The 19,383-nt window shown below is 41.0% G+C and overlaps 1 protein-coding gene across 1 annotated transcript in view; it reads right to left on the bottom strand.

The window, feature by feature from the left end:
* Window positions 1–3,723: 3,723 nt before the first annotated feature.
* Window positions 3,724–19,383, bottom strand: part of hpgd (15-hydroxyprostaglandin dehydrogenase) — a 34,609-nt gene continuing 18,949 nt past the window's right edge. Inside the window, exons 4-7 of the mRNA XM_031293601.2 lie at window positions 15,939–16,035; window positions 8,050–8,126; window positions 7,741–7,904; window positions 3,724–4,105 (exon numbers count right to left, since the gene is read on the bottom strand). Of these exons, the coding sequence (XP_031149461.1) occupies window positions 3,982–4,105; window positions 7,741–7,904; window positions 8,050–8,126; window positions 15,939–16,035 (462 nt within the window). The 3' untranslated portion in view covers window positions 3,724–3,981. The remainder of the gene's footprint in view (window positions 4,106–7,740; window positions 7,905–8,049; window positions 8,127–15,938; window positions 16,036–19,383) is intronic.

The raw sequence follows: 19,383 nt of genomic DNA, 5'->3' as shown, positions 1-19,383 counted from the left end.
CCTAATGAATGGTCTCCTGTGATGAGGTATCCCAACTTTTCATAAAGCTGGTGAGGGCCCTCATCCTGTCGAGGTTCTGCAGACAGGGATGTCCACCTCCTTGGCTAAGAGCAGCCATACAGGGGGTGGAGTCTGGGGATCTGCAGGCTGGGATATTACTTGGTCCCCGAGCGGCCCAACGGATCCAGTCTTATTCTGGATCTCAAGGGGATCAAGGAAGTACCTTGACCCCCTTGGGACGGCCATCCATCATGACAGTATTTGGTGCTGCGCCATCTGCCTCAGAAACACACACCCCCAGATACCTCTCTGGCAGGGTCACTGGTTTTCTGAGGTTTTACTTCAAGGGCCGGATGTTGAGTCTCAGGTTCTGCCTTTGGCATTTCACTGGCTCCCTGGACCTCACCACTGTATGGAGGCACTCATAGGCAGCGAGGGCTCAGGATCCTCATTTCAATGGTTGGCTGATTGAGGGCCTCGAAGGGATGATGCCGCTTTGCCACTTCTCAGGTTGACTGGTGGCTCTGCCTTCACCTCATGGGATTGAGGACATCCAGATAGTTCCCTTCACCCTCCTCTACTTGAGACCTGTGCACCGGACTATGGTTGGTCTCGTAGAGGCACGGAGCCTTCTGCTGGTGGCTGAAGCGCTCTGCGAACAGTGGTTTACCACCAGCTGGTCTCCACAGATGTACCCCAGGCAGGTTGGGTTGCTGTCCACAAAGGCTGCCACCTATGGGCTCAGGGTCTGCTGTACGCCGCTCCTCATTCTGCTCTCCTCCACAGACATGGAGTGTGTCTATGTCTGGTGGCTCCTCTTTGGCCCCCCATGATGTGGTTTTAGGCTATACCTCCCATCTTGCACAGGGCGCCTTGGGGCCCCCGCACCAGAGGGTCTTGCTGTGTGGGAATAGGTTCCACCCCTTCCTGCCAGGGCGCACGCTGGTGTCTGGCCCCTCAGGCTTTTGCGACTTGCAGGTCCTTGACCTGGTTGATGGTTCATATTGTTCTTTTAGAACAGTTCATTATAACTTGTTTTTACACTATCTGGGCTTGGGCAGCACTGTCTCCTCACAGGGTGTCTTAAAGAGGTCCCCGTGGAATATGTAACAGTGGAGAGATAGTCTCGATACGATAGAGAACGCTCAGTTACGTTGTAACCTTGGTTCTCTGAGTGAAGAGACTATCTCTCCAGCTGTAGGCCGCTTGGAGACGGTTCCGATCAAACTATCAGTGACTCCACGCCAGCACAGGTGCTTTATAGGAAATAGCATAGGGCGTGGCCGGGCAAGCCAGTGTGTCTTAAAGAAGTATCCACGTACCTGACATCAGGGGGATCATCCCCGTACATACGGAATATGTAACGGTGGAGAGATAGTCTCTTCACTCTTAGAACCAAGGTTACAACGTAACCGAGCGTTACGCCATTCCCCTAGCAATGACATATCATGAATCTCATCTTCGTCGTAGTAAAGGTCTAAAGAAAGCTGGAAATACAAGGGTTTAGATATAAATAATTTAAATTACAATTGAAAACAACATAGTAAGCTTTCATTTAATGAATTACACCACTGATTATTTGTGTTAATCACTTTAACAACTCATTGATGTGAACAGATGGAAAATATTTAAATGCTGATTTTCCTATGTTGTATTACAGCAGTTTGGTGCTCCTCTTATTGACTCAGTATCTCAAAATATTGACTTAGTATCTCCAAATAATAGAGAGTTTCTAAAAATATTGACTTAGTACCTCAAAATATTGACATAGCATCTCAAAATATTGACTTAGCATCTCAAAATATTGTTTGGCATCTCAAAATATTGACTTACTATCTCAAAATGTTGACTTAATATCTCAAAATAATGAGAAAGTTTCTCAAAATATTGACTTATTATCTCAAACTAATGACTTAGTATCAAGGGCCTCCACCACAGCCATCACCACCACCAGCAAAGAGGAGCTGCGCCCCTCAAGCACAAGTACCTCCCACACAATCAGCTGCACCTTTGCACCAGCACCCCCACCTACACAGCAGCCAGCTCCACTGTCCTTGAAGACAGAAAGGGACCCAGACAATGCTCCCCCTGTCCCAAGGTTTCAACATGCTCGGACAGCAGGGCCACAGCTCAGCTCCACCGCCACATACACATGCCTCAACCCGTTCAAACTTTTCTTCCCTGTGCAAATAATACAAACAATCTGCCAAAATACAAACAAGCGGGCAGCTAAACAAATAGCACAGGGAAAGAAATACAAATGGACAGACATTGATGTTGTGGGTTTTTACAAGTACATTGTACATTGGGCTGCTGCTGTACAACCCTTGTGTCCTCTTCAAATTTACCCTCTGGATACCTTCGTGGCAAAAATGTACACACACAAAATAACTATTACTAATCATCATACATCAATATTTTTTTCTGCTTTTTTTATGAATCACTTAAACAACTTCAAACTTGCTCAAAACTACCAAACACAGTAGAAAATCAAAAAATGTAAATGCTGACATTACAGAATGCATGCAAGCATTTTATACTGTAATGGCAGTGAGATAAAACAAATGTGGTTTCAATGGAAGTCAATGAGGCATTTTGGCCACAAATGTGTCCAGAGGGAGTATCTGACACTACATAAAAAAATACTAAAGCAATCAAATCAATTGTATTGCTAATCTTTGAAATATCCAAGTCTCTAATCACCACCAAAGTCCTACCCCCCTATTATATGGACAATAATTCATCTTTTGTGTTTAAAAAATAAATAATACAAATAATTAAACTGGCATTTAGAGGGTTAAAATCCTGAAAATGATTGAATGTTTGCCGCCATGACAGTCTGGCTGTGAATTTCCGGAGAAAAAAGAACCACGTGACGCGCTCGTCCAATCAGCTGCTGGTTTTCATTTTCTGGGAAACAATCAGACTGTTAATGGAAACAATACAGAGCAGCGCCGCCTGCTGCTATGGAGATGTATTACGTTTCGTGCACGCGCAGAGCGTACGCTCAAGTCGGCGTCTCTTCGTGTGTTCTGAGGCACTTTTTGGACCTCAGGGACCCGACTGATCAGTCCGACTGCCTTTTCTGCCGACGGTCGGCCGTCTGGTTGGTGTGTAAGTACCTTAACTGGTCGACGTGCCAGTCCCTTCAAAGCTGTAAATGTGACTCAAATTTTCGTAAAACAGATTATATCTGAGCCTGTCACAAATCTCAGCATCCTTCTGAGACCCTGCTGTCCAAAAAGCAGCATAGCCAGTCCTGGCCCCACTGTATCTGCACTGCATCTCTGCCCTTTTCATTAAGAATAGTAGTTGAGAGAGTACTCTGCAAAAAACAAGCTATGAAACACTGTGTGGGTGCAAATGGTTTTACACAAAAACGGCGTTTACAACAGCTTAATGTAGACATAGTCTTGCATTCATTATGGAATATCAATAAACGAGTCCCATATCTCTCATATTAAACTATCCCACTGATTTTTATTTTATTTTTACACAAATTGTATATACCATCTGTTAAATAATAACTTTTACAGCTGATAACATTTACAATTACAGTTTAATTACATTAGCTACATAATCAGTGATGTCTGAGGTGGATGTCACTGACTCAACTATTTCCTGTAACACATAGAAAGCTAACTGAAAAAGACAGATCTATAACTTTGGTTTATATCTTGGAAACCTCTGAAAACACTTCAATCTATCATATTATTTACTTAATTATTAAAATCAGACAGACAGCATATTACTATTATTTGGATAGCATTCATGTGTTGGACACCTTTAGGCCTATATACATGATCAGGCATTGTTCAGGTCAGTTTTTTCCTGTAGAATCAAAATGATGCTCTGAAGCAGTTCGGATATTGAGTCTAGAAGCAGCCCGGTGTCCTGAACCAGTTTCTGGTGTGTTGCATTCAGACAGTTTAAGGCACTGTATTCTCCTCAGCAGCAGCGCGGAGTCCAGTATATCAAGGCTCAAGCAGACATGGGTTCATAGGTGTGGAAGTGGATTCCCTTGGAGCTTGTGATCTTCATCACCGCTCCATTCAGACTGGTGTCAATAATCATCCTCATCATTCCCTCCGCTATCAGTGATGGCCTGGAGATAAACAGAGAGAAAATGTGTGATTAGATGAGCACGCACGCACACACACACACACACACACACACACACACACACACACACACAAACACACAGATTAGGAAGTCATCTAGCCTTAACTTCCTCTGGAACTATACGCTTCCCTTCTACTGCTCTGAGTTGCACAATTTGAACTGTTTGAATGCGTTGATAGAGCCATTGATAAAGGCAGTTTGGTCAGGCCAGTATCGAATGTTAACAAAACAATGCTCATTACTAACTGAAATGAACCCCCGTAGGGAAGTGATGCAGCGCCTTGGTACATATTTTATCTGATTGTTTCATAGCTGTCCTATTATGTCTGTGCATTGTTTCAGTCCCACTTCGAATGGCTCCAAATAGAAACTTGTCAGGTTTCCTGAAAGATAAAGTATCATTTGGCTGCAAAGTAGAAATCGAGTAAAATAAAAATGCAATAACAATAACAGCTGCAAGCAGCGTTGGACGGGCCCTCGCGCTTATGCGCGCGTCGGGGTTACTGGCAGACGTGCATTTGCGTGCTGGTGGTTGTATACTATAACGTTCTCGACCTGGCTGGAATCAGGCAGAGAAACTGAGAGCAGAGTTTATGGAGGAAAACAGGCAGTAGCACACGGGCCGAGCAGCAGTAAAAACAGAGGCAGTTCCAGGTTTGGTTATGGTATGAATCTTGTTTAAAGACTTTTAATTGTTATTTGGATGTTCAGAGTTATGTTGCATGAATTTCTCTAGTGAAAAATAGGCTACTGGTGTGAATGTATAAAATAAATGAATATTGATAAATGTATTACTACTCAAATGTATAATTAAACTTGTTTAAATGTACATTTTGGTGTTATTTCGTTTTCTAAAAGATATTCTAACACAGTAAATGCAATAGTCTCGCAATTGGGTATTTATCATGAGAGATTACAAAGTTTGGAATCTGGCGGTCAAAATGATCAGGATTAATAAAATATAAATATATATAATATGTCATGTATTTAGATTAATAGCTTAACACGTTTTTATCGTACATTGGATTTTTTTAGAAAACATTGAAGCTACTACAGTTTGCTGCATCGCAGATTACTAAGAACACCTGACTACAGGAGACCTCAGCTCAGACTTGTGGAGTATATATACAGTAGTATCCAGAGTTGGATTGAAAGCGTACCGAGACCCCTTCATCAAGCAGGTCTCGGTACACTTGTTTGGTCCGCTTCTGGTACAGCCGAGTGGGATTGCTGCATTCACACCTTTCCAAACAAATCCCACCAGGAGGGAGAACCAACTCTAGTGCTATTTAACCGAACTAAACGAGGCAGGTGTGAAAGCACCCTAACAGTCCCCACAAGTCCAAGCATGCTACTGAATACGAACATCTCAAAAGGATACCTCTACATCCAAATAATAAACGATTACTCAAGTCATTGAACTTTCTTGCAAATTTGTATTGTTCTTCAAAATAATTATGATTAATAATTACAGTTTCAGAGCAAGGGACATTTAAAGAAATCGGTCATTCTATGACTTCAACAATCTTAAATAAAGTAACTCTATATGATCTTAAACTAAAAAGTTTTCCCGAGCAGTTTGCTACTAAACAGTCAAAACTTAGTTTGGTTGTTTTAACGCTATTGTGTGCAACTATTTTATATAAATAACCCCTACTACATTCAAGCCATTGCCAAATGAGTTGATAAAAAGTTAATTTAGCCTGTCAGCTCCACACAACTCTCTCTGTATTTCTCAGTATGGCTATGTTTACAAAATGGTGTCACCAGATGACATTCGCGTGCAGCAGCTCGAGTGATTACCTCACCACTGAGAGGAGGGGGGTGGGGGGTGGCTGGCTGAAATATGAGTTGTGATAATTAAACAAATATTTAAGTGTGCATATTAGCTGAGTTTTTAAATTCACTACATGATTTGTGTTGAATATTTTAAATTTAACTAAATGTTGTTTATAAAGCAGCCACATTAAAATTTACAGCAGCAAAGTCAACATACAAACTCAGTAATACTTACTATCAGTTTTTTTTTTTTTTAACCTACATCAAAAGAAGCCACAGAAAATGTCATTAAATCTGAGTATAATGACAAAGCTTCTATTCTATAATATCTCAGTGGAAACAAATCTAAAATGTCAATAAAGGAAATCATATCCCTGACAGTCCCCAGTATTAGTCCTTTCTCTGTTACCTGCTACGGAGGAGCTGCTTGTTGGTCTCAGCCAAGTGCCGATTTTAAGTTTACACTCATACTAAGGACAGATTTCACTTTAGCTTGTTGGTAACAATAAGCTTTTAGCTGAGCTAGTACGCTGTGCTTGTGTGCAGACAGTGTGGACAGAGCAGATTAAAATATTGCTTTCTACATGTTTATGCCTGCTGTACAGGTGTATTAATTAAGTATTGTTTTTTTACCCATGAAGTTTTTGTTGCACATAATTACAGTAACGTCCACTTATTTAGAGTTACCTTCACTTCACTGTCTCCACTGTGTGTGTGTGTGTGTGTGTGTGTGTGTGTGTGTGTGTGTGTGTGTGTGTGTGTGTGTGTGTGTGCGCGTGCGCGCGTGCTCGTGTGCGTGTGTGTGCGGCCTGACAATAAACATGCCGGTACTGGGGCCCGTACGTCTTTTTGGTTGTTTTGGTTTTATTATTCATCGTGTTTCAGGTGTTTATAGTGCTTGTTCATATCAGGATGAGGATGAAAATATGACTTATTTTGCTGGGGCACAGCACATAAATACTGGGGCATGTGCCCCATTAAAAAGGGTCTGGCGACGCCTATGTCACATACACATCAACACACAGACACACATCAATGAACACACAGACACATTCTTTCCCCACGAAACAATATGCTTGACCATGTTGGAACAAGTCTGTGTGAGTAATGGGAATGTAAAGTATGCATGCACACACACACACACACACACACACACACACACACACACACACACACAGAAATCTACCAAAACAGGTTAGAAAGCTTAGTGAACTTGGCGCTCACAGCTGCCACATCTCCACCAGGATCATTTTGTTCCTCAATCCATATAGCACACACTGGGTAATGTATTTATTCAATGGACTACATTTATCATCAGCACTGATTGGACATCCACATTAAAGGTGGCACATTTTCCCTTTTAATATGGTGAAACTTCTTGACTGCAAAAATTTCTCATTTTAAGAAATAGTCATTAAGCCCCACTAAGCTATATTTTTTGCTAATGTATGTTGTAATTTGCTCACAAGGGAACCAAACAATCAATTAGTATATGTTTTATTCTCGATCGTCTGTTTCTGTATCGCACAGTCTCCCGGCAGCTGGAGAGGATCTGTCCTACCCCCCCCCACCATCAACACTGTGGCTCATGTTTAATCAATACAAAGACTGCAAATTATTTAACACTCCAAGACAAGTTCAACCTTTGCTGCCTTAGTAGAAAATACTAACAAATTTGTACATTATTGCTCAGAAAATCAGCAGGAAGCTAGTTTTCATCTGCATATCTCACTATAAATGTACAGTGTGTTAAACTGATTTCAGTTAACAGGATCGGAGTGACAAAGAAGGAGAATTTTGACTGGGTAAACCATCAGTGATACGTGTGATTAAACTTACTGTAAAACTCCAAACTTGCTCATGCTGAGTTTGAAATCATCCTTGAACTTGACAAACTTGCCCATGTTGTCCTCATGTTCCACTGAGTGCAGCAAAGGAGTGTCGACGAAGGCGGGACATAGGACGTTGATCCGAACGCCGTACTGGCCCAGAGAGGACGCGTCCTGCAACAACATGTGGGAGGAGGTGCTGAGCTGTGAGTTGACTGGAGGATATCCCGTTCTACAAGATGACCTTATACTGTCTTATTTACTGTGTGTGTGTGTGTGTGTGTGTGTGTGTGTGTGTGTGTGTGTGTGTGTGTCTTACCGCCATAGCTCTAGTGAAGCCAATGACTCCATGTTTAGTAGCGGTGTAGACAGGTTGATGAGGAGAATGCAGGAAGGCTGAAAAGAGAAACAAGAGGAAACACACATGTTACCAGCAGCAACGCCTAGCATAGAACAATTAGTGTAACTGAACTGAACTCTAACCACTGGAGGGTCCCTTGGTCCAGATGTAGTCAGCCCCTATTTCTCACAGTTGTACCAGAACATCTCCATCTACAGTTTCATTTCCCCACAATGAAAACAAACAGCCTCTAAAATAATGTTTGAATTCCTTTCACTGTAAGTGATGGGTAGTGCTTTTAAACAAATGTGTTGCTAGGATGTTCTTATTTTTATTTCATTTTCAAAGTAGTTCTATGCTTTTAAATTACCATCTTCCCGCAAATCTCAATAAAACTAAGAAAAACCTACTACATGCATTTATATTTGAAAGAACTGCACCCGGAAGGTTCCAAAATCCTGCAAACTCACGTTGGAGGCCAATTTGGCCACCTGCTGAGCCACCTGATATAGAGGCGAAGTCCCTTTTCATCCAGTGGACCCCTTGGGACCTTATTTCACTAACAATATGTATGGTAGTGAATGAGGAGAGAGTGAGACAAATCATTTTTGATCCTGTTTAAATTGAGCCATGGATTACACATATATGTTCGTCAGTTTAAACTGGCAAACATCATATGTGTAATTCATGGATCAATTCAAATGGGATCAATAATTATTTGTCTCTCTCCGTTCACTAGCGTATGTATTTTTACTAAAATCAAAAGCACCTGATCAACCTCTCAAGCAGCTACATAAACATTTGTTGAAGCTGTGTTAATGGGCCAGAGGGAGAGACGTCTGATTTGGGGTCGAGAAATACTTGTGACTAAAATGAAATATAATGAAAAAGAGCACTGTGAGAAAAAAATCTGTAGAAAAATGGATTATGTCCTGGCAGAAAATTACCTGTACCTTTTAACAGACATTTCTTTTAATCCAAAAATCAAAATACGGTGAAAAAAAAATGGTGAAAAATCATTACAGAAAATTCCTTCATATTAACACAGTACAGTATATTATCCCATATTTCTACAGACTTTTCTAACAGTGAGGCTTTCAGAGAAAGTACATGTTTCAACTGGCATAATGAACTTTCATTAACATTTAAAATATATAATATTAAAATGTCATAATTACACATTTGTTAGAAAAGGTTGTGAGATCTGAGTGCAGAAGTTGCTTTTACTGTACTGCACCTGTTTCAAAGCTTCATGCAAACACATGCTGTTGAAACATTTGGCAAATTACAGAACCCCAAGAAGCAACACATGCTATGAATGACCACAAGCAGCTTCCTATTTATTAAATATGCAACCACAAATTGCATCTACAGTTGCTGCGTGCTGTCAAGACACGTATATGTTGTGAACTCATTTACAGCTAATAAAAAAATTAATCAGTCTCACATGGTCTGAATCCACAAACCCAAAGAGTCTTATGATTGGCATAATTTAATACACACACACACACACACACACACACACACACACACACACACACACGCGCACACACACACACACACACACACACACACACACACACACACACACACACACACACATCAACACAGACACACATCAATGTACGCACGGACACATTATTTACCCACAAAACAATATGCTTGAACATGTTGGAACAAGTCTGCTGTTGGGAATGGGAGTACGCAGACACGCACACACACACACACACACACACACACACACACAGACATCTTGTTATCAAGTGATAAACAGATAAGTGAGAAATGATTGCTATGTGTCTGCTGCTGGAGGCTGAACTGTTTCCAGATCTACAAGATGATATCTACAAGTACCAAGAACATCCTCTGGAATCTGATGAAAACCTACAGAAAACACATGGAAGAATATGTTGATAAATCCAGCTGAGAAAAAAAAAACGTTCACAGCTCACCCTACATGCATCGTAACATTACAATTATTTCATTAAGCTGACACTTTTGCAACGCGACGCTACCAGAATGCACTGCATGGCTGTTGTTACGATGCACGTAGGGTGAGCTGTGAATGTTTTTTTTTCTCAGCTGGATTTATCAACATATTTCACTAGGTTTGCAGTACTTTTGCTGTTGTATATTTGGAGCTTCCTTATGTGTTTTCTGTAGGTTTTCATCAGATTCCAGAGGATGTTCTTGATACTTGTAGGTATCATCTTGTAGATCTGGAAACAGTTCAGCCTCCAGCAGCAGACACATAGCAATCATTTCTCACTTATCTTCTTATCACTTGATAACAAGATGTCTGTGTGTGTGTGTGTGTGTGTGTCTGTGTGTGTGTGTGTGTGTGTGTGTGTGTGTGTGTGTGTGTGTGTGTGTGTGTGTGTGTGTCTGTGCTGCGTTTGACACAGTTGACCATAATAAAGAATACTGCTGGACAGACTGGAAAACTGAGTGGGACTCACTGGTGCTTGCAAATCTGAACACACAGCAATGACATGTGGAGTTCCCCAAGGGTCCATTCTTGAACATCTCTTTTAAACATCTACATGCTCCCACTAGCTCATATCTTGTAAAACAATAAAATTCTACCATATTTGTGCAGACGACACACAGATTTAGTCATAACATAAGACCAGATGATAATGAATCAATACAGTCACTGAATAAGTGCTTTGAACAAATCAGTGATTGTATGCCCCAGAGTTTCCTACAGTTAAATAAGGATTAAACTAAAAAGATTATATTTGTTGTAAAAAAATGAACGATTGAATGTCAGTGCTCATCTTGAGGCCTTAATGTTTAAAACTTCAAACCATGACAGGAATCTTGGTGTAGTTCTGGATCTAAATTTTTAAACCAAGGTCAACAGAATGACAAAATGTATGGAGAAGATGCACCTGGTGGAATCCAGGGGTAAGACACGCCCTTTACTGCGGGAGGACAATCCCACATTCCCCAAGACAGCAGCTGGTAAACAGAGGAAGTTGAACATATCTCCAAATCTTTACCTTAAACAACCCGTTTAAATGAATAACGCTATGTCGGAGAGTTGCTGTGTTGCACCAACAATGCATCCAAAAACCCTGATCTCCGATGCCATATCCTAAAATAGATCCTGCTAGATGGGCTTTGGCTCCAGGCTATAGATCAGACTGGCATCACGTCATGAATGAGGCTCCCTTTTGGAAGAAAGAATCGTGCTGTCACTTTGGGAGAGAAACATGACAAATGCCGAAAAGCTGTTGTGTAGTGGGTTAATCGAGACTGACAGGCTCATATGATACTTAAATATAATATTCACTATCAGTGTGGTAAATCACTAAATGCTGCTGATGACATTTACAACTGATGGATAGCTAAATCTCAGCCTTTAGATCAAACAGTTGGCTATTAATAACTGTTGATTATTGACAAAACACTTGATTAAATCAGATATGTATGTCCAGATGAGCAAAATGCAGTTACTGTGTTGGCTCATTGATCCACTTGGATGGGAGAAGACCTACCTTCATTTATTAAGGTATCGCAAACGCTCAGGTTAAGGCAAGGTCAAAAAATAAATATTAGATACGGCTATAAAACAAGCATTTGTTAAACAAGAAATAATTCTATACAAATCTGATCCAAACAAAGGCTTTTTACGTCAGGGCTTGAAGAAGTACCCCAGTGTTTCCTCTATGTTGATATTACCGCGGCGGCCCACCACTGTAAAATTTCTGCCGCCACGGTATCAGAAATAGGGCAGACGCACAACAGGGTTTCTGCTATGTACACCGCGCACCGCCGCTCCTTCAGCTGTTTATGAAAAGTCATAAAGTCTATTGTCTATAAACTCTGCAGAGCCGTGTGCTCTACTGAACTCAAGCAAACTGTCATCCGCTCTCTCTCCCCTTTGAGGGTGAGCAACTGGAACAGTGACAGGACGTCATCACTCGCGAAGTCATGGCAACCAAATAAACAACAGGACGAGTACTACTTGTCACTCAATCTTAGGCAAAGTGACAAACAGTGACAAAAGCCGTACTCACGCAGGTCCCGTGAAAAATGACAGCAACAGTTTATTGGAAAATAGCATTGTGGACACTGAATTTGATGAATTTACTGTTTATCAGAACCCAGATGAGACAAGAAGCTAACGTTAGCGAACGCTGCGGTCCCTCTGCTTTTGACTCCCCGCTGCAGGAGACGCTGTATTCCTCCGACACGCTGTATTAACGTTACTGTTTTAAAACAGTTTTCCAGGTTAGTGGGGGTGTATACCGCTCAAAACTAACATGAAAAACGTAGCTAGTAATGTTCACTCAGCATTTTGTTTTGTTGTTAAACTGTGTAAAATGAGCTGTGACGTTAAATCACCCTATGGTACCGTCTATTTGCTGGATGGTTTCAAGGTAACGGTCGGTAGCTAACAATATCAGATAAGCCCGTACTTTTTGACGTTCAACACAAGCTAAAATTCTAGAGGAAAACAATGTACCCATATGTGCCGGTCTGATGCATGTCAGTGATATGGATGGAGGCAACTGCCATAGACGAAATATTTCTGTCTACCACAAAGCCTGGTGACGACCACTGCAATAGCCTCTATCTGTCTCCTCTGTTAAGCCCAATTTATGCTCCTGCGCTAAATCCGCGCCGTGGGTACGTACGCAGCTAAGCGTAGACACGGACCCTACGCCATAGCCTGACATCACCTCTTAAAAAATGTAACTGCACGTTGTGCCAACGCAGACCACAACAACTGGGATTGGTCCGCTCGGCTGAGGCTTGGTAGCGTTGCATTTCCCCCGACTCATTTCCTGGTTATCCTTCTCCACAAACAGCATGAAATCAAGGAGAGGGTTAACTTTTCCTGCTACAGATTTCCCACCGTGGTCAGAAAGAACAGGGGAGCTACCTCCTCTCTAACACGACCCACAAGAGCGTTTCATAAATCAGCGCCCCCACAGTCTCAGTTTGGTTAGGTTTAGGCACAATGATGTTCCTCACGTGGCTGCGTGGCGTTTTCTATGTCTTTTCACACCAGAAACGTGTCTGACGCGGCGCTGCTGCTAGCCTTGTCTGTACACATGTATATTTCCCATTTCCCCTGCACTCAAGCAGTAGTATACTTCATGTTAAACATAAATATATACTGATTTGATAACAGCAAAGACAACGTCGGCAGTATTGACGGCAAAATTGGCTACAGAATATTTCGTTCTGTATTGACAGGTGCAATATTTGAAAATCGATAATTATTTATTATTATTATTTTTAATTACATTTATATCTGCATTTATGTCAAAACTTTTTGACATAAATGAGACTTTCAAACATCAAAATGTCATTTATTAAATGTATTTGTGTCAAAATGACATATAAATATCTTTAACTATTCTATTTTGCCTGGAAAAGTTTCCAACACGCTTGCATGTCGCGTGAAAATAGGCATCGGTCCTATTTCTAGCATTATTGCGTTTCACACACTGAGACGTGCGACTGAGACGTGTGTTTCCACAGGCAGTGTGCAAAGCTCTAACCTGTTAACATGGTAGCTGAAATAAAAACGGCCACGCCACTAGAGGGTGCTGCCACTATAAATGTAAATATGAGTTGTAAGAAATAGGACAGGAGGGAGGACAGAGGACAGTCTCCACACAGAGTCCCAGCAGTATACTGAGGCGTTGTATGTCTGCAGTCTAACCACACAAGACTGAAGAAATCAGAACAGCTTTTTGATTGCTTAAATTAAGAACAACATGTCATGTTTTAATGAGGATAGAAATGACATGTCCAGTATTACCACTGAATAATAACTAACTGCTTCCAGTCACAACAAAAGCGCTGTGGTCTTTGCTTCATGATAGGATTTATAAGGTAGTTTTGCGCCTCATCAGAGCGAATTACTGCAGGGTATTTGTTTGTTTGTTTGTTTAAATCATTTTACAGACCTGATGTGTGCCCATCAGGATAATATAAAACCTTAAAAGAGCAGAAATGACCTTGTACAGACAGTGATGCAGAACAATCCAGTAGTTTCACTTATAGCGGATGTCTGCAAACCTGTCGTGGTTGTGATAAATACTTCTTCCCCAAATTTAAAAGTCAGTGTAAAGAATTTGAGACACTTTCAGACAGGGACAAACTGCTAATTATGTCGCGTCCTGTCACAAGTTCAGGTCAAAGAGATGTTGTATGTTGTACCAGTTGTACCAGTTATTGTTCATTTCCTTTTATTTATATGTCTGCTTTGGCAATATAAGCATTGTCTTGTCATGCCAGTAAAGCTCTTTCAAAAACATTTAGAGAGAGAGAGAGAGGAGGGGAAGAGTGACTGTGTGTGTGTGTGTGTGTGTGTGTGTGTGTGTGTGTGTGTGTGTGTGTGTATATGTGTGCGTGTGAATGGCTTTTACATAACAGCTCTTTGCTTTCATTCCAGTAAAATTTGGCCTTTTAAGTAAGCCAAAGTTCTCTTTCTGAAGCCCAAACTAACACTGCAAGCTAAACTGACGTGATGATGCCATATGGTCTGGTGCCAAATCAATTTATCTACATGTGCTGTCAAAAAGTCTGTACAAAATTTGTATTGTATCATGAAATATCCTTTTGAAATTTTATATTTATCAATAATATCTTCTCGAGTATATTTAAAGGGAACTGATTATATACATCAAAGTATGTTTCATGAGTTCCTCTGCAAATGTGAAAAAGTAGTATAAAGCCTTGAGTGTCTCCAGATGGAGCTGTGTAGAGTGTGTCGGTTGGGTCTGAAGATGATCATCTGCAGTAGTGAAGTCAGAAACAAGTGAGCTAGCAGACCTCTGAAGCTCACTGCTCATCTCTGCCTGAGGCTAGCGGCTGAAGGCTACAATAGCCGCTAATTGCAAAACACACCCCAATCTCCAGACAAGCTATTGGTGGTCAAGTTGCATTGTGGTTAATGCAGGTGACAAGCAGGAATATGTGGAATATAAAAAGATGTCTGGTCCTGCTGCATCGATTGTGATACTGTCCATTACGAGTCCAACAATGTTATAAGAGTGCAGTGACAAAGGTGGAGTTCTCATTTGAGTCAATTCCTTTGTCATTTTTTACTAATTATTCACTCGCACGAAAAAACTTGTGCAAAATTGTCGCAAATATCTGTTTGCTGGAGCTTCCATTGCTCAGTTCTCCACTGTTTTAGCCAATCAAAACAGAAAACAGATTTCAATAAATTTTCAAAAATAAAAAATGTAAAAAAAAATATAATATAATGATAATTCATGTTTTTTAAATCATATCACTTACTTGCATTTGAAAAAAAAATGTTTTTGTATGTGTATTTAATAAATGCTGCAGCTACAGTGCACATATTCTGTGTAGCCTACAGCTACTAAATCATTCATTTGTCACCTTCACAGAGCCATGTACACTAATATCTCTTGCTCTGGTTTCAACTCCCAAAACACCTTGTCCATGGAGATGGACACGCGTTTAACAAAATTTGCCCTAAATTGGTGGTTGTGTTGCCTATCAATCCTGTTTGATTTATATCCACTATCATATATCAGTGTAAATGCTGTGCCTTTACTGTTGTCACACTGTAACTGGGTAGGATTTGTTGAAACCTGTCCTCCTGCAACACTGCCATGCTTTTGGTGCAGAAAAACAATCAAAATAGGTTATGTGATTGAAGTTTTATTTTTTGATAAATGTCATCTCTTAGTTGGTTTGTTTGCCTTATTTATAGGTGTCTCCATGCAGTTGTTTAGTGTGAATGTGAGTTTAAAAGGCATTGACCACACCTTCATTATAAACTAAACTCTGTGTGTGTGTGTGTGTGTGTGTGTGTGTGTGTGTGTGTGTGTGTGTGTGTGTGTGTGTGTGTGTGTGTGTGTGTGTGTTACCTGCCATAGAGGATACATTGATAATGGTGCCTCCTTCCTTGCCGTACTCTTTACTCATGTGTTCCAGTGCTAAGTAGGTCCCTTTAATCACAGAGGTCTGGAAAGATGAAGACACAACATGGTCACAGTGGAAGGCAAGTGCAGCACGTACATAGGAAGTGAAACTGAGAGTAAAGATGTGAACCTACTGATAAGTAAAGATATTTTTAGTTGTGTCAGTTCTCTGCAAGCCTATCTATGTGAAACCCCAACCGATACCGTATATACTGTATAGTGAGTAATGCACCAGTAATGTACTACTGCTTGCTGTGTCATAATGGAATAAAAGTATACGCAAAGTTTTACCAGCAAATTATTGAAAATGTTGTCATGATTATTCTGAAGGCTTCTCTAAATGAAGGAGTCACTCCTTTAAAGAAAGCCAGCCTGAAAGGCAGCACAGGGGAAGCCAGTCAGGGAGTATGACACAAACCTGAAGTCAGTTTGGTTCTTGGAAGATGCACCATATTACAGTAGGAGATCCCTGGTAGGTGACCTGGACCCATCTGTCTACACCTTTCCAGGCCAACAATGTGGTTAGCATTAACAAGGCTTGGTTGCATTTTATTGAAAACAAGCCTTTAGTCCCTCTTGTGCCAGCTTTGATTTACAAAATAAGTCAATTGAGTAATTTCAGGTAAAAAAAATAATGTTCTAAGAGTGATGTGGTTTCAATCCACATGATAGTATTAAAGGCTTGAATGTAATGGACATTTACCATTCACTTGTCTTGCTACGTTACATCTCTAACTGGATGTCATGGCATTGCTGTTCTGTTGCATTGCTGTGTGCAGAACAACCATCTGTACACCAGTAGACTCAAACGATGCAAACATTTTTTTCTGATTATTTTTGGGCATTTTGGCCTTTTTGAATTGATAGGACAGTCAGACAGGAAATGGGAGAGAAAGAGGGAAGACATGCAGCAAAGGGCTGCAGGTAGGAATCAAAACCTGGGTAGCTGCTGTAAAGACTGAGCCTTGGTACATGGGGCGAACACTCTACCTGCAATACTGCTTTTAAACAGCTTAAGAACTCTATTCAAGTTAACTCTTCGTTGTTTTGCCTTTAGAGTCATGGGGTTATGAGAGCTGCTTCCACTAATGGAGGTTTAGCTGCCAGCTGGGATTCTACTTGCACTTAGCGAATTTTATTGTAGGGCCTTAGGCTTGGTATGGCAGAGGGGGGAGGCCCTCTGATGTAATGGAGGAGTTGGAACAGCCCATTGTTGCACTCTGAGAGGCCTGAGCCGGGGTCTGTTAAGGACAATTTGGCCTCCGGTCTGATAGTGGAAGCATTACACATTATCAGCAGAACAAGCTTTCCCACAGTGTTGCTAAAGGTGGATACAAAGTTCATATAAGATATCACCAACTACATGTTATTTTAGTAGAGTTTTAGTTAACTATTAAAACCCAGAAGACTCCAGACAAAAGATATTACATTTCAACATTGGAACTAATCTCATATTAAAAAGAAAGTTGTGTCTCTCAAACTTGAAAAACCAAAACCATAGCTCAGTAAACACAAGCTTTCTTCCGGATGACGTCATCACGCTCACTCCTGCAACTCGTCTTGACGTCAGAGCCCCGTTAAACACATTCTCCAGTTTGAAGACAGCAAAAAGAAAAGCATCAGAAACAACAAAAAGTGTCATCAACAGCAGGGACGTGCACAGACATTCGGAGGGGCCATTGCTCTAATCTGGAAAAAAGGCACCATAGATAATATTTATGTCTATATATATTATAAAGAACAATTATTATAAAGAACAATTACAACATGACTACAGCTAGTAAAAGTATTTTACTCAACTGGAACTTTTGATATACAAAAAATAATAACTAATTCACAATGCTATACACGGCACAGACACAATTTACTGTGCATTTATTAGTAAATTAAACATTTGTTTTAATGAGTTATTACCCTACTCCAACTTAAAGAAAATGCTTCTGATAAAATAGGCCAACTTCACATTAAATGAATAATGTAGGATGGTTATTTGACATTAGAGTCCATGAGCCAGGGGGGTTGATCGGTATCATCGGGGGGACAAATGCTGTCATTGTTTTTTTTGGCAAGGTATACACCCCTAGTACTAGAAAAATCACGATAGCAGTGCAGGGGTGGTAGCGAAATCACTTTTGTTCAGCTCATGAAGTTACTAACCCCCTGAGATAAATTCTGTTTTTGAAATCTGGTGTATATCTGGTTCAGGCTCATGGTAGGGATATTGTCAATATTCTATAATATGGTGCTTGGTATTGTTGGAAAGGGGACCTTTTAGGCTTTCATTTAAGCCCAGTACTGAATCTGTCTGACAAACACAGAGGTCACATGACTTCTATAAACCAGAAATTACACACATTTTCTCACAATTTCCGCCTAAACTGTATGCTTTCTTTTATTCCTGGAGCATGAAGGAACATCAGGGACACAAAACTCAGCAACTTCAATACTCAAGGCACTCTGATGATTCAGAAAATGCATAATATACCCATACTATTTACTATTTACATACTATTACTATTAATTAGACTTGTGCAGCCAGCACAAGTCTAATTAAACAAAATAGAATAGAGCGAAAAATCTAAACAAAATAGAATAGAGCGAATAGAATGGACAAATAGGATGGAGCCCTATTAGTTGTAAAAGTCAATAAAGAAACAGGTTGTAAAGTGAATATATTTAATCAAAGACTGGTTTGTATGTAGATATCCATTATTTTATTATCTAATCATCATCATTTACCATGTCGTCCTCGTCTTCATCTAAACTTTCTATATAGGTCGCCTGGTTTTCACACTCTGTCAGTTTACACGTCTGTGCACCTGAGGCCATTTGCAAGACACATACATCGTGGGAGTGAACACTTTTTTGTGCAGTTGCAGGCAAGTAGATCCAGGACAGCTTCATGTGCTGGCTGGCCTTCCATCCAGTGCAGCACCAACTGTTCACCCTCTGTCTCCATCTTCCATCCTCTGCCAACAGGGCTTGGCCCTTGTGGGTCCTTTTCTTCCGAAATTGGTTTCCTCAGGAGGGTGGCTGGCGTCTCCCTTAGAGATAGGGTGAGAAGCACAGTCATCCGTGAGGAGCTCGGAGTAGAGCCTCTGCTCCTTCGCGTCAAAAGGAGCCAGTTGAGGTGGTTCGGGCATCTGGTAAGGATGCCCCCTGGGCGCCTCCCTAGGGAGGTGTTCCAGGCACGTCCAGCTGGGAGGAGGCCTTGGGGAAGACCCAGGACTAGGTGGAGGGATTATATCTCCAACCTGGCCTGGGAACGCCTCGGGATCCCCCAGTCGGAGCTGGTTAATGTGGCTTGGGAAAGGGAAGTTTGGGGTCCCCTGCTGGAGCTGCTCTCCCCACAACCCGATACCGGATAAGCGGACGAAGATGGATGGATAGA

This window comes from Sander lucioperca, chromosome 4, assembly GCF_008315115.2.
Source record: "Sander lucioperca isolate FBNREF2018 chromosome 4, SLUC_FBN_1.2, whole genome shotgun sequence".
Taxonomy (NCBI): Eukaryota; Metazoa; Chordata; class Actinopteri; order Perciformes; family Percidae; genus Sander; species Sander lucioperca.
This window is presented reverse-complemented; position numbering and strand designations above follow the sequence as displayed.